Raw genomic sequence first — 13,080 nt, forward strand, 5'->3', positions numbered from 1 at the left:
TGAATGAAGAGAATGCATGTATATCGTCGTTGTTAATGTGTCAATATATTAATTTACAGATGTAAAGAAGTGGCAAGATTACGTGGAACCAGGAGATGAGTTGGAACAAGGGTCCCCAATGAGGAGGACTTCTCGGAATCTAGAAGATGAAGGTGGAGACATTCTGCCTTTAGGCGAGGGTGTACTTACAAGGAACCTAGGATTAGATGTGGTCGTAGTTGTAACAAAGGTAAGCACAGTTTCACACTTTGTCATGAGAATATTGCTTTTGTTGTATTGATATCACTAATGAAAGTTGATCTACAAAAGTTTCAAACTTTCGAGAATTACAGTTCTATCCAATTAATCAAATCTATTTTCGTTTAGTAAGAAGGTGTGTGATCCTAGTAACATGAATTGAGCACGAGCTGTAGAAGACCATTATTAGTAGTTTCGCACCCTTATTAGTAATTGAATTAATATTAACTATATTCCCAATTAGAGACAATTAATGTTAGGTACCCTCGACAAAACTGGCTTCATTTATACACCGACAGATCCTTGATCTCCTGAGAACAAGGTGCCGGTGCAGGTGTTATGTGCTGTCTCTTCTCACTTTATAGATCTCTTGGATATGGAACAACAAGTTTTGATGGAGAAATCATTGCAATAAGTGAAAGTCTCAGGAATCTTCTATGCCATATCAATAAATTTAAGAATGCAGTTATATTGTCAGACTCCAAAGCAGCTATTCTATCAATAGTCTCTAAACACACACCTTCATCTCAAACAGCAGAAATAACTAAAATGCTCTCTCAATTAATATCACTCAATAAAAGAATTGTATTCCAATGGATACCATCCCATTGTGGAATCCTGGGAATGCAGATGCTTTAGCAAAGAAGGGCAGCACTGCTACTTACAGATTTGGTACTAAATCTACGTATTACTCTGTGAAAAGATTTATTAAATCCACATATTTAGAATTCAACATTCAAAATTTGATAACACAATCTCAAGGGAAAAAATGGAACTCTCTGCACCATAATCCACAGTTAATTCCCGATTTACCACGAAAATCGTCTGTAGCTGCAACAGGCCATGATTGTTTGGCCAAACACCTGCATAGAATTGGAATATATCAGTCCCCTAACTGCCCATTGTGCAACTCAAACCAAGAAATGGATTCGGAACACCTCAAAATCTGTGCTTCAGTGGCTGGCCATGATAATTACTTACTTACTTACAAATGGCTTTTAGGAACCCGAAGGTTCATTGCCGCCCTCACATAAGCCCGCCATCGGTTCCTATCCTGTGCAAGATTAATCCAGTCTCTATCATCACACCCCACCTCCCTCAAATCCATTTTAATATTATCCTCCCACCTACGTCTCGGCCTCCCTAAAGGTCTTTTTCCCTCCGGTCTCCCAACTAACACTCTATATGCATTTCTGGATTCGCCCATATGTGCTACATGCCCTGCCCATCTCAAACGTCTGGATTTTAAGTTCCTAATTATGTTAGGTGAAGAATACAATGCGTGCAGTTCTGTGTTGTGTAACTTTCTCCATTCTCCTGTAGCTTCATCCCGCTTAGCCCCAAATATTTTCCTAAGCACCTTATTCTCAAACACCCTTAACCTATGTTCCTCTCTCAGAGTGAGAGTCCAAGTTTCACAACCATACAGAAGAACAGGTAATCTAACTGTTCTGACCATAATAATGTCTTTGAAAAATATTGGAGTGCAAGAGGTCAAATGACTTTATTGTCAAATGCCTGGCATTAGAAAACAACATATTCCCAAATTGTCGTCCATATAGAAGGTAAAGACCCTAACAGATCACTAGACCTATTACTTGATAGACTGATGATGATGAATGATTAGATGAAGCTCTAAAGGTCAGTTTTCTCAATCCAATTCATACAGATGTGTTGTAATGCAGCATCTTGTGCTTCTTCTGTGTGTTTAGTGTTGGTTACTAATCTGAAGAGTGAAATTTTGAATGTGTATTATTTTGTAAATATGTTATTTATGATGATGTTGATGTTTTCCAGACGGATTATATGTCAACGCTAGAAAAAGATTACGATTATCGTGACGAACATTTCGACTTCATGCAGCAGTGGGTTCGGCGGTTCTGCCTGCAGTACGGAGCAGCGCTGTTCTACACGTCGGCTAAAGAAGACAAGAACTGTGATCTACTGTATAAATACCTCACACACCGCATTTATGGCTTTCCCTTCCGAACGCCTGCACTGGTTGTCGAGAAGGATGCCGTGCTGATGTAAGTACACATATTCTTAGGAAATAATTATTGCATTATAATTGACTTAAACAGTTGTCATTTCTACTAATAAGAGGCAAATACACTTCTGGATTTACCAAATTTTATTGCATGAAAGTTATAGTCCTGTCGCTCTAATTTCCAGCAGCCAATCGCATTGCAGATCGGCTACATTTAAACGTGTGCATCTTGTGATTTGCTGAGGAACACGTTATTCATTTCTTAAGGCTCGATAAATATTTAATATAATCGCCCGCCATTTTGGCTCTTTCGTTGGCGTTCGCAGGAAGCACACGAAGACGTTATTTGCCGCTCAATTATTTGCTGAATTACAGTGCGTTTGATTTATTATCATAGGAGCTACGACATGATAATGTTCAACGGTGTGACAAATAGATTCCTTGTATGGTAGTTCGGCAACGAAAGAACAAAAATGGCGAACGATACTACCTACCTATACTTTATAGAGCCTTCACTTCCTAAGACGTAAGCAAAGAGGAGGAGTTGCGCCAGGAATAACAGCATCACAACTATAATTATACGTATAAAAGAAAATACAGCTGCAAAATTATACAGTAGTCAAAGGTTGCTGATTCATTGACAGTTGTTCAAGACTAGAAAACATATCCTATAATAAATGACAAGAATTGGAAGTTTTCAAAATGTACTGCATTGCCATTTTTCCCTCAAGGGTAGGACAGATGACGCACTTTTGATATAGAAAAGTATGCTAGGGATATCATCAGTTAAAATTACGATACCTATGCCAAACACCCTAAATATGTCTGTTACTCTGGAGTTATGCTGAGTCATAGGTTCGGTTCCTGTTTGGGTTGATTATCTGGTTGGTTTATTCTGAGGTTTTCCCCAACTGTAAGGTAAATGTCTGGTAATTCGTGACTAATCCTTGCCCTCATCTCCCAAATACAATATTGTTACTACGAATTCCATTGACGCTAAATGATCTAATAGTTGGTATAGCTTTGCATATAACGTGGTAGTGGAGATAATGCGTTGGGTTTCTTTGTAAGAAGACTAGCTGCAGGGAACGAAAATGATTTGACAACACTGTTATGACTAGGCCCCGGGTTTTTATGTAATATGAGAATGCGAAATATGTGCATAAAAATGTAGTAAATATTGGGGAGATATGTAATTAAATATGTAGTATTAATAAAATATGTAATTTAAAATCACTATTTATTAATGCATTAAATTCACAAAAATGTCGTCACAATTTAACTGGTCAGTTGAAGTGGAAGGAAGAACTTAAATGGGAAACTTTGGAAAACAGACGTAGGAAAACTAGAATAACATCATTGTATAGAGCACATCTAGGTCAGAAAGCATGGGTAGACATAACGGGTCGGTTAGAAAAGCCAACGTACTATGGTAGGAACGATCATGATTTTAAAATCAAATGTAGGAAACAGAAAACGGATGTAGGTAAATTCTCATTTTTAAATAGAACTATAAATGATTGGAATGACCTACCTGCAGCGGTCTTTGAGGGCTGTCCTTCCTTAAGGAGATTCAAGAATAATTTAAAAAGTTGTATATAAAGTGAAAATTAAAATTAAGGTGACATTCAACATTTAATTTTTTAAGGTGACATGTATTTATCTAGGCTGACGAGTTTACTTCCTTGATTTGAATTGTAAATTATTTAAAACTAGCGCGTAAGAGGGCCTTAGACTAGAAATGTTTAGTTTAAATGTAGTTCTGTTTATAAGTATGCATAAGGATGTAATTATTTGACTTATTTGAACTGTTGTATCAGTGAAGCGAGGTGAGTCAGTGAAGTTATGGTTTTACAGTGCAGTGAACAGTTCCGATCAGTGATAATTTATAGCGTCAATGAAATGTGTTCTATAGTGTCAGTGAAATGTGTGCTAAAGTGTCAGTGAAATGCGTCATAGTGCCACTACAGGGAATGAGATGAGAGTAAAGTGAAAGACTATTGAAACTTATGTAGGACCTATAGATAATTATGTAGGTTGTATTGTAAAATTAGGTATTTTATTTTATGTTTTATTATTATTTTGTTAAATTGTATTGTGTATTATTATTGTATTGTGTATAAAATTGTATATGTGTTGTAAATTTGTATTGTGTATTGTAAATTTTATTGTGTATTGGTTATCATTTTATTGTGTATTGTTAATATTGTATATATCACTGCCACCGGGTGGTTGCCCACTTGCAGTGTAAATAAATACATACATACATACATACATATAGCCTCGAAAGTGACTTGCCATTTCCATCCCATTGTATAGTTTGCAAATACAACTTGTCTCTGCCACAATTTATGCTTTTTTTTTTTTCTTGTGCCTTAAGATTTCCTAGAAAAATATTTCTCTGTGACACACATAATGGTATTTTGATTTGCCTGACACCCGACTCAAACCCCTCGCTAATAGCCTACTTTACGCTAGTGAACAGTGACACCCTTCTCGTAATTGCACATTTTTGCGCAATTCTCATATTATTATTAATAGCCTACTTTCAATTTGTAACATAGTTAAATAACCGGCGCACCTAAACATCCCAGATTCTGAGAAAGCATGAGGGCAAATGCATAGATTTGAGGCACTCCGAACTATTATGTTTTACAGACAAAGAGTTGGAATCCCTAGTTTTATGTTTGTTTTTTTATTTATAAAAGAACTATTGTCTTAAGCCAGCTTTACAAATTGAAGTATTTTCTATGTGAACAAAACATAACGACGTCCTTCCTCTTTACCAACATTGTGTACTGTAGTGAGAACAAAAAGCGACCCTGCAATCGGACTAATGGGACAGGAACGTTAAGACATATGTCCATGAAAAAAAAATTCAATAATTTAATCTGAAAAATAAAAAGAATTTACTCCAAAAACTTAAAAACTCAATAATTGCCTAGATATGTATAAAAATATTACATTCTTTACATAATATGTAAAATATGTAATATTACTAAGAATATGTAAAAATATGTCAAATGAAACTCAACTATAACCATATCAGAACCACAAATCGCTGACATTTGTCATTTCCAGTAGTCTACAAGTAAAAGAATGCAATATGTAAATACATAAGAATCCGGTCTCTAGTTATGACCATAGCCTAAATCCTAAACTAATGTTGAATGTTACATGAAAATTCACTTTTGTGTTAGTTGAAATAGGAATTTTGTTTGGAAAGTTGCAACAATAAAAAAATCTGAAAAACAATTATTTGGCTTTGTACTCAGTCTTGTTTCTTTACTTTTCAGTCCTTCTGGTTGGGATAATATGAAGAAAATAAGCATATTGTACGAGAACATGCAGAGTATGAAGCCAGACGACTACTACCGAGATATTATAGTCCAGCCTGTTGTAAGAAAGGTAAGCTGTGTTCAGCGACACTGGCTGAGTTTTTCATTACTAGGATTTCAGGTTCATTGCGGTAATCAGGGATACTTCTTTTCCTTAAGGAGGTGGTTGATTAGATCATAGACTTATTAGTGAAGTAAAGTGTTCCTGTTTTAAGTACTTCATTTTTCAAATTTGTGTGTGATCCCAGAATTGAGGGGTTGTGCTCCGTTCTAGTAAACATGAACAGTTTAATCAGATGTCCTACTAGGAAATGATGGGAAAGGGAAAAAAATAAAATAGCTTTCCAGGCTGTTAATTTGATAGGTATTTTAATGATGTATCCACAGTGACAGCTTATGAATTTCAGTCATGGAGGGGTCCAATTATGAAAAATTAAAATGTAACATAGCAGGTGTTGGAATTTTAGGGTTGCAAATCATACACTAAATATACAGGGTGTATCTAAATTGGTGTCAAATATTTCGGGGACGTGTTCCTAACATCAAAACAATTAAAAAAGTTAACAAGAACATGGGTCTGAAAACCATTTGTTAGGGAGTAATTAAAGGATTTGTCCCTTCGTTGACTGCTGATTGTTTGATGGTTTTTTGTTTGTTTGTATTTTGTAGAGCAAAGAAATCAAAAGAAAATGTTTTTTGTGAGTGAACAGAGCGAAATGATTTGCATCATTTAATTGATGATGTGCTTCTGGATGTCATCCAACGAATGTGTTTTAACACGATGCTGCTCCAGCTCATTTCAGTCTGATAGTTCGTAATTTTTTTAATGATCGATTTCCCCAAAGATGGATTGGTCGAAGGGGATTCATTGCATGGCCTGCTCGATCGCCTGATTTGAATCCAATGGATTTCTTCGTCTGTGGACATTTAAAGTCCCTGGTTTATGCGACTCCTGTACTTAATGTTGATATTCTGAGAGGGTATCCAAACTGGATTTCACGAAATACGAAACACTCCAGGAATTTTCAACAGAGTACACCAGAGCATGTAACGCAGGTTTAGGGGACACATCGAAGCAGGAGGAAGCCACTTCGAGCGATTTTTGTAACATTAAATTTTGTCTTGTAACTCTGAAGTAAATTATTTTGAGACCAATGTTGATATGAACTTTTTGTAATGTTTTGGTGTTAGGAACATGTCCCCGAAATATTTGACACCAATTTAGATACAACCTGTATATAATTACTCAAGTAATTAAATTAGGGTACACTTATTGGTCAGGTAGAAACGAAAGAAGCATTTTTAATTACAGTAGAACTTGGTTATAACGACATCCAAGGAACCTTAAAATTAATACTGTAATAGGGAAATAGATTTACAGCAATGAGTTTTTTAAAAACGTGTTTTTTATTTGGCTACAGCATAAAGAATTATTCAGAAATCTGCACATATGAATTATACATATTTCTTAACAGATACACGTGTTGAGTGCTGCAGTTTCATGTTTGAATAGTAAAGTGTGTGATGTAGACACTGTGAAAATCTTAATACCAGTAAGTAAAAGAACATAATACATAATATATTTAATTATCAGCATATTTCTGTATTTCTGACATCTGCATCAGCAATTGTTCTAAACCAGCAACAAGGCAAGAATGAATACCTATTTATTAGTGTTGTTTTGCATAATGTAGGATAGAGAAATCAGTCTATAGAACTTTATTTTAAAGTATCCATAAATGATTGATACTTTAGTGAGACAGATAAAGTATCCACCTCTCCCACATTGTCGTGTTGTTTGTTGTGTGTCAGTTTGTATGAAACATTAGTGCTTGACCTTCTGCATAGTTATTTGTATTTATGAAGCAGAAATGCAGTGTTTAAAGTAAATATTTCTTATAATACTATGTTACTTTTGTTTTTAGATTTTATTTAAATATTTTATTGAATTATCTTACAATTACACTCTATTTTCTCTTAAGTGCTTGACATAATAGTACAGTAAAATCCCTCATAACTGACATCCAAATAACCGGCAATACCAAAGCAACGGCACATTTGGCTGGGCCAAAAAAAAAAGTTCAAATCTGCCACATTGCCACAGTCTGGGCCGTCAGTGTTGCCACATTAGGAAGTTTGCACGAACTTTCATTTTCAGTGAATATTCGAACCTAACATTAGTGTATTATTCCACACAGTTTTTATGTTTATTCAGTTATGAGCAAGTGACAGAGAAATAAGGTTCACATGGCTGCAGTTTCAACATTTGGCACCTTGAAATATGAACTTTTTTTTTTTTTTTTTGTATATATCGGTATTTATTCAATTATCCGGCAAAATCTCGTATCTGGAACTAGCCTGGCCCCTTTGGTACCGGGTAAGAGGGATTCTACTGTAATTTGATCACCCCTGTCAGATTTGTAACTGTATTTGTCATATATTGTTGTTGTTGTTAATATTAAAAAATGATAGCAGTCATCTTTCTTCTTCATCATCTCGGTCATCTTTATCTTCTTCTTCTACTTTATGAGGCCATTTAACTATTTTTATTCTCTTCTTGATTCCTGCCAGACTTCTTAGACCGTGGATTTATTTTCATATCTTACCATCCAATTACCTTTATATTGTCGGTTTACAAGCAAAACACAATAAGTAAAAAATAATACTTCTGAGAGAAAGGTGTATGTAATGCTCATAATACGAGGGGGATCCAGGAAATAACGACTGTTTTGTTGTAATAATTAAAAAAAAAAAATATTTATTTCAAAAAACAAAGTCTGTTACATAACTGAAGCTTCCTTTACTTCTCTACATAATCACCACCTACATTTAAACATTTGTCGTATCTGTTCACTAGCTTTAGAATTCCCGTGTTATACTCCTCTGCCGCCAGTTCATTAAGCCAGGTGTTCACTGTCTTCTTCAACTCTTCATCACTTCCAAAACGCGTACCACCCAGAAAGTCTTTCAGCTTAGTGAAAAGGTGAAAATCGCTAGGAGCAAGGTCTGGACTATAGGGTGGATGATCAAAGATTTCCCAACCGAATTGATCCAGCAATTCTCGAGTTGAAGCAGCAGAGTGCGGGCGGGCGTTGTCGTGAAGAAGCACAACTCCTCTCGAAAGCATTCCTCGCCTCTTGTTTTGGATGGCTCGCCGTAGTTTTCGTAAAGTCTCACAATAACGATTTGCATTGATCGTAGTGCCTTTTGGCATGAAATCCAGCAAAAGAACACCTTTGCGATCCCAAAAGACAGTAGCCATGACTTTTTGTGTTGAGAGAGTCTGTTCGAATTTTTTCGGTTTCTTGGGTGATGAGGGATGATGCCACTGACGTGATTGGCGCTTGGTCTCTGGGGTGTTGTGAGACACCCAGGTCTCATCACCAGTCACAATTTGATCAAGAAAGGTGTCTCCATCTGTGTGATATCGCATCAAGAATGTCAATGCTGAGGCCATTCTCTGAGTTTTGTGTTGGTCACTCAGTTGCCGTGGAACCCATCGTGCACAGATTTTGTGGTAGCCAAGATGTTGCGACACAATTTCACCAAGCAAAGAACGAGAAATGTCAGGAAAGGCAATATGCAATTCGTCGAGTGATGTGCGCCTGTCTTGCAAGATTCTGTCGTTCACTTTAGTCTTCTGTGATGAGTGATGGGCGTCCTGGTCGAGTTTCATCGTGGACATTTGTTCGCCCATTGTTGAACATTTCGCACCATTTTCTCACATTTATTTCATTCATTACAGTATCACCATACACTTCTTTCAATTGCCGGTAAATTTCTGCAGGTTTCAAATGTCGGGCATTCAAAAATCGAATCACACTCCTCACCTCACAGTCGGCGGGATTATCAATCACGTCGTTCATTTTGAAGTAACACAAAATGTACAATGGCGACTTGTTGCAACCAGTACTCACAACATTATGAGAACACATGTTAAGGAAGCCAGTTGACCTTCAAACAAGGAAGGGGAGTCAGCTGCGTGGCGGGTATGCGCAAACGGTCGTTATTTCCTGGATCCCCCTCGTGTATGTGTATAAACTCATAATTGGAAAATAAAATACACTTAAACAGAAACGTCCACACCTATGGAGTAATGGTTAGCACGTCTAGCCGCGAAACCAGGTGGCCCGGGTTCGATTCCCGGTCGGGGAAAGTTACCTGACTGAGGTTTTTTCCGGGGTTTTCCCTCAACCCAATATGAGCAAATGCTGGGTAACTTTCGGTGCTGGACCCCAGACTGATTTCACCGGCATTATCATCTTCATCTTATTCAGATGCTAAATAACGTAAGATGTTGGTAAAGAGTCGTAAAATAACCTACTAAAATAAACAGAAACAACTTACTAAAAAAATAATATTTTGAGGATTCAGTTTTTTAGAAGAAAACGCCTTTTTCTCAAAAGTAATAATTTTGACTTAATGTGTTTTGCTTGTAAACCAATGATATTTCATTTCATACTCCTCCTCTGTGGGCAGTGCTACAAGCATTTGTTTTAGCATATAAACACTATAGGTTAGGCATGGTATACTCTTTACTGCATGAAATGGAAGCTGTGTCTATATATGTCATTGAGTCAGTGCCAGTGAATCTTCTCTACAACTGTATTTGTTGTCCTGTTCTTATTTCCAGTACAATCTGTTATTTTATTATCTAAATATATTTCATGTACAGTAGCATGGTATTAAAATGGAATATCCAGTGGTTTTAAAAACTTTGAAAGATTGTATTAGCTATTAGAAAAAGTATTGACAATATGTACAACACATAAATATCTGTAATACTCTTCGTGTTGATGACTGCCATCTCCACAATGTTAAGGACCTTGTAAGCGAAAAAGTTTCTGCTCTGTTAAAATTGAATATCACAACTATTGATGCTATCAACTGGTCAGGTCGTAAAATTCGTAAACACTTAAGAAATGACGCATTCAAAACTTGGACAAACCAGACCTTGCTTGGTAAAGGGGTTATTGTTTATAGTGATCTCCCCAAGGCTAACTCATGGGTAAGCAATCGAAAGGGCCTCTCTTCCTCAGAATGGACCAATGCTTTAAAAATGTCAAGCAATATTTCGGCGGTTCGCGCAATACCGGGCAGAACTCTAAGCACAACCCGCTGCCGTCATCCAGACTGTAGCGAGCTTGAAACACTTGGACACGTGCTTGGACAATGCCCCAAAGGCGAGCTGCTGATCAATGCTAGACATCATCGTGTACGACATGCTTTGGCGACATCGTTAAAAACTTTAAATTGGGAGATTCATGAGGAAGTACCTTGTGTACCATCAGATGGTTCTCTTAGACGGGCAGACATTGTTGCTATTAACGGACGCTTAAAACGGGCTCTTGTTCTTGACCCTTCTATCTGTTTCGAAAGGAACCTAAATCAGGCCACCGAAGTTGATATTGAGAAGAAGTCCATATATGAACCTTGTCTGCCGTATCTTTCTCAAAAGTACAACGTCCCTCTTAAACAATGGTCCGTCATTGGTTTGCTGTTTGGCAGTAGAGGTTCTATTACAAAATTCACATGGAATTATCTTAAGAAACTTCACATTCCTTTTGATTATATAATGTCTGCCCTTATAAATATTATCAAGGACTCTCTTCAGATATTACATCATCATCTCTATTTCAATTAATCCACTTATATTTGCCTTCAACAATTAACTTTCTTTTTTCTTTAATGTGTCACATCACATTATATTGTACATGTTTATTGTATTCAGGACCCTTGTGGTCACTCAAATTCTTTGAGCTGATGTCTATAATTTAGAAATATATATATATATATATATAATATTTTCTAATGCTATCTCTAATACAGGGGCCGGGTAGCTCAGTTGGTAGAGCAGCTGGCTACGGACTGAAAGGTCCGGGGTTCGATCCCAGGTGGTGACAGGATTTTTCTCGTTGCCAAACTTTCAGAACGGCCCCGAGGTTCACTCAGCCTCCTATAAAATTGAGTACCGGGTCTTTCCCGGGGGTAAAAGGCGGTCAGAGCGTGGTGCCGACCACACCACCTCATTCTAGTGCCGAGGTCATGGAAAGCATGGGGCTCTACCTCCATGCCCCCCAAGTGCCTTCATGGCATGTTAGGGGGAAACCTTTACCTTTTACCTTTACCTTTATCTCTAATACAAGCATACCTGCCAACTTCAGAAATCTGATGACTTATACTGTAACAATTCGACTCGATCCGGTGCTGTGGATTGAACTTTGACGTAGCTCAGTGGTTAGAGCGCTTGGTACATAGAACCAAGGACCCCAGTTCGATCCCTGGAGCTGGAGCGAATTTTTCTCCTCTAATAACTATTGAATTGGGAAAGTTCTTGGCGAACTTTTGTTGCACTTTTACTGTGTAATTGCCACGTTCAGTAAAAACATCCACTAAAAACACACGTTTCTCAATAGAAAACATTTTGATTCACTGAACAACTACACTCACCAACCTTTAGCAGGGCTAGCTGCTGGTCTGGAAGGATTGTGAAGGGAACGGAGGAATACCAACCCTCTCGTGGCCGGCAAGCAGCACCAGGGCTGTGGAGTGACTTCTCAATGGCACTGAATGTCAATGAAAGTGAAAAGAATCTACATGATTATGAAGTTCGAGAGATACAGAAAGAAAATGATTTTATTGCAATAAAATCTGGTTTTATGTTGTTAATATTAGAAAGTTTGATGGATATGCTGGATGATTTTTTCAGCCTGTAACTCGGGAATCGGAAACGCAGGCAGAAGACGAGCAGTCATTCCTAACGAGGCAGTTGCAACTGCTGCAGCAGGGAGCACCAAGTCTGCGGCAGGATTCCTCTCCAATGCGAACACCAGCCGGTGTGCAAAAGACAGTAGACAGGCCCACCAGGGGCTCACCTGGTGTGCAGGGGCAGCTGGGATCACCGAAAAAGGTACACAATTTATCAACACTAATCTCACTAGAGGTTTTGATTTTATCGATAAATCTGCGAGTGGAACACGACCAGATTTATCTAGAGAAAATCAAAACTCTAGTGGGATTTAATTGACTATTACACGATTAGAAGAAAGTATTTAAAGATTAGAAGTAACGAAGTACTCCAATACAATAAAATATTAATTGACTTACGAAAATACAACTGTCTTCAATTAATATATTATTGTACCATCTCAACATTACAAATATTACGCTAGATGCATGCTAGATGGCAGTGGTGTGTTATAATTATTACCGTGACTGTAATAATTATGTGATGTTATCAGGTGTGCCAACTATGGAATCTTCATTGAACTCTGTGGACGGTTACTAGTCAAGAAGGCTTTCTTGATTCAATTTCATTTTTATTAAAACATTTGCATTCCACTTCAGTTATCCGGATCCCAGTAATCAACATCACTTGACAGATGATTTTCAATAAATCCTAGTATTAAACAATCTCTGATACGTGACTATCCATAATATCATATAGCAGAAGCTATAACAAACATAACCTAAATAATATAATAATAATAATAATAATAATAATAATAATAATAATAA

General features: G+C 37.1%; 1 protein-coding gene across 5 annotated transcripts in view; it reads left to right on the top strand.

The window, feature by feature from the left end:
* Positions 1-13,080, top strand: part of Dlic (dynein light intermediate chain) — a 53,092-nt gene that overhangs the window by 20,377 nt on the left and 19,635 nt on the right. For all 5 annotated transcript variants that reach the window (XM_069822491.1, XM_069822492.1, XM_069822493.1 and 2 more), the window contains exons 5-8: positions 60-229; positions 2,035-2,264; positions 5,521-5,632; positions 12,272-12,472. In XM_069822491.1, the coding sequence (XP_069678592.1) occupies positions 60-229; positions 2,035-2,264; positions 5,521-5,632; positions 12,272-12,472 (713 nt within the window). The remainder of the gene's footprint in view (positions 1-59; positions 230-2,034; positions 2,265-5,520; positions 5,633-12,271; positions 12,473-13,080) is intronic.

This window comes from Periplaneta americana, chromosome 3 (genome assembly GCF_040183065.1).
Source record: "Periplaneta americana isolate PAMFEO1 chromosome 3, P.americana_PAMFEO1_priV1, whole genome shotgun sequence".
Lineage (NCBI taxonomy): Eukaryota > Metazoa > Arthropoda > Insecta > Blattodea > Blattidae > Periplaneta > Periplaneta americana.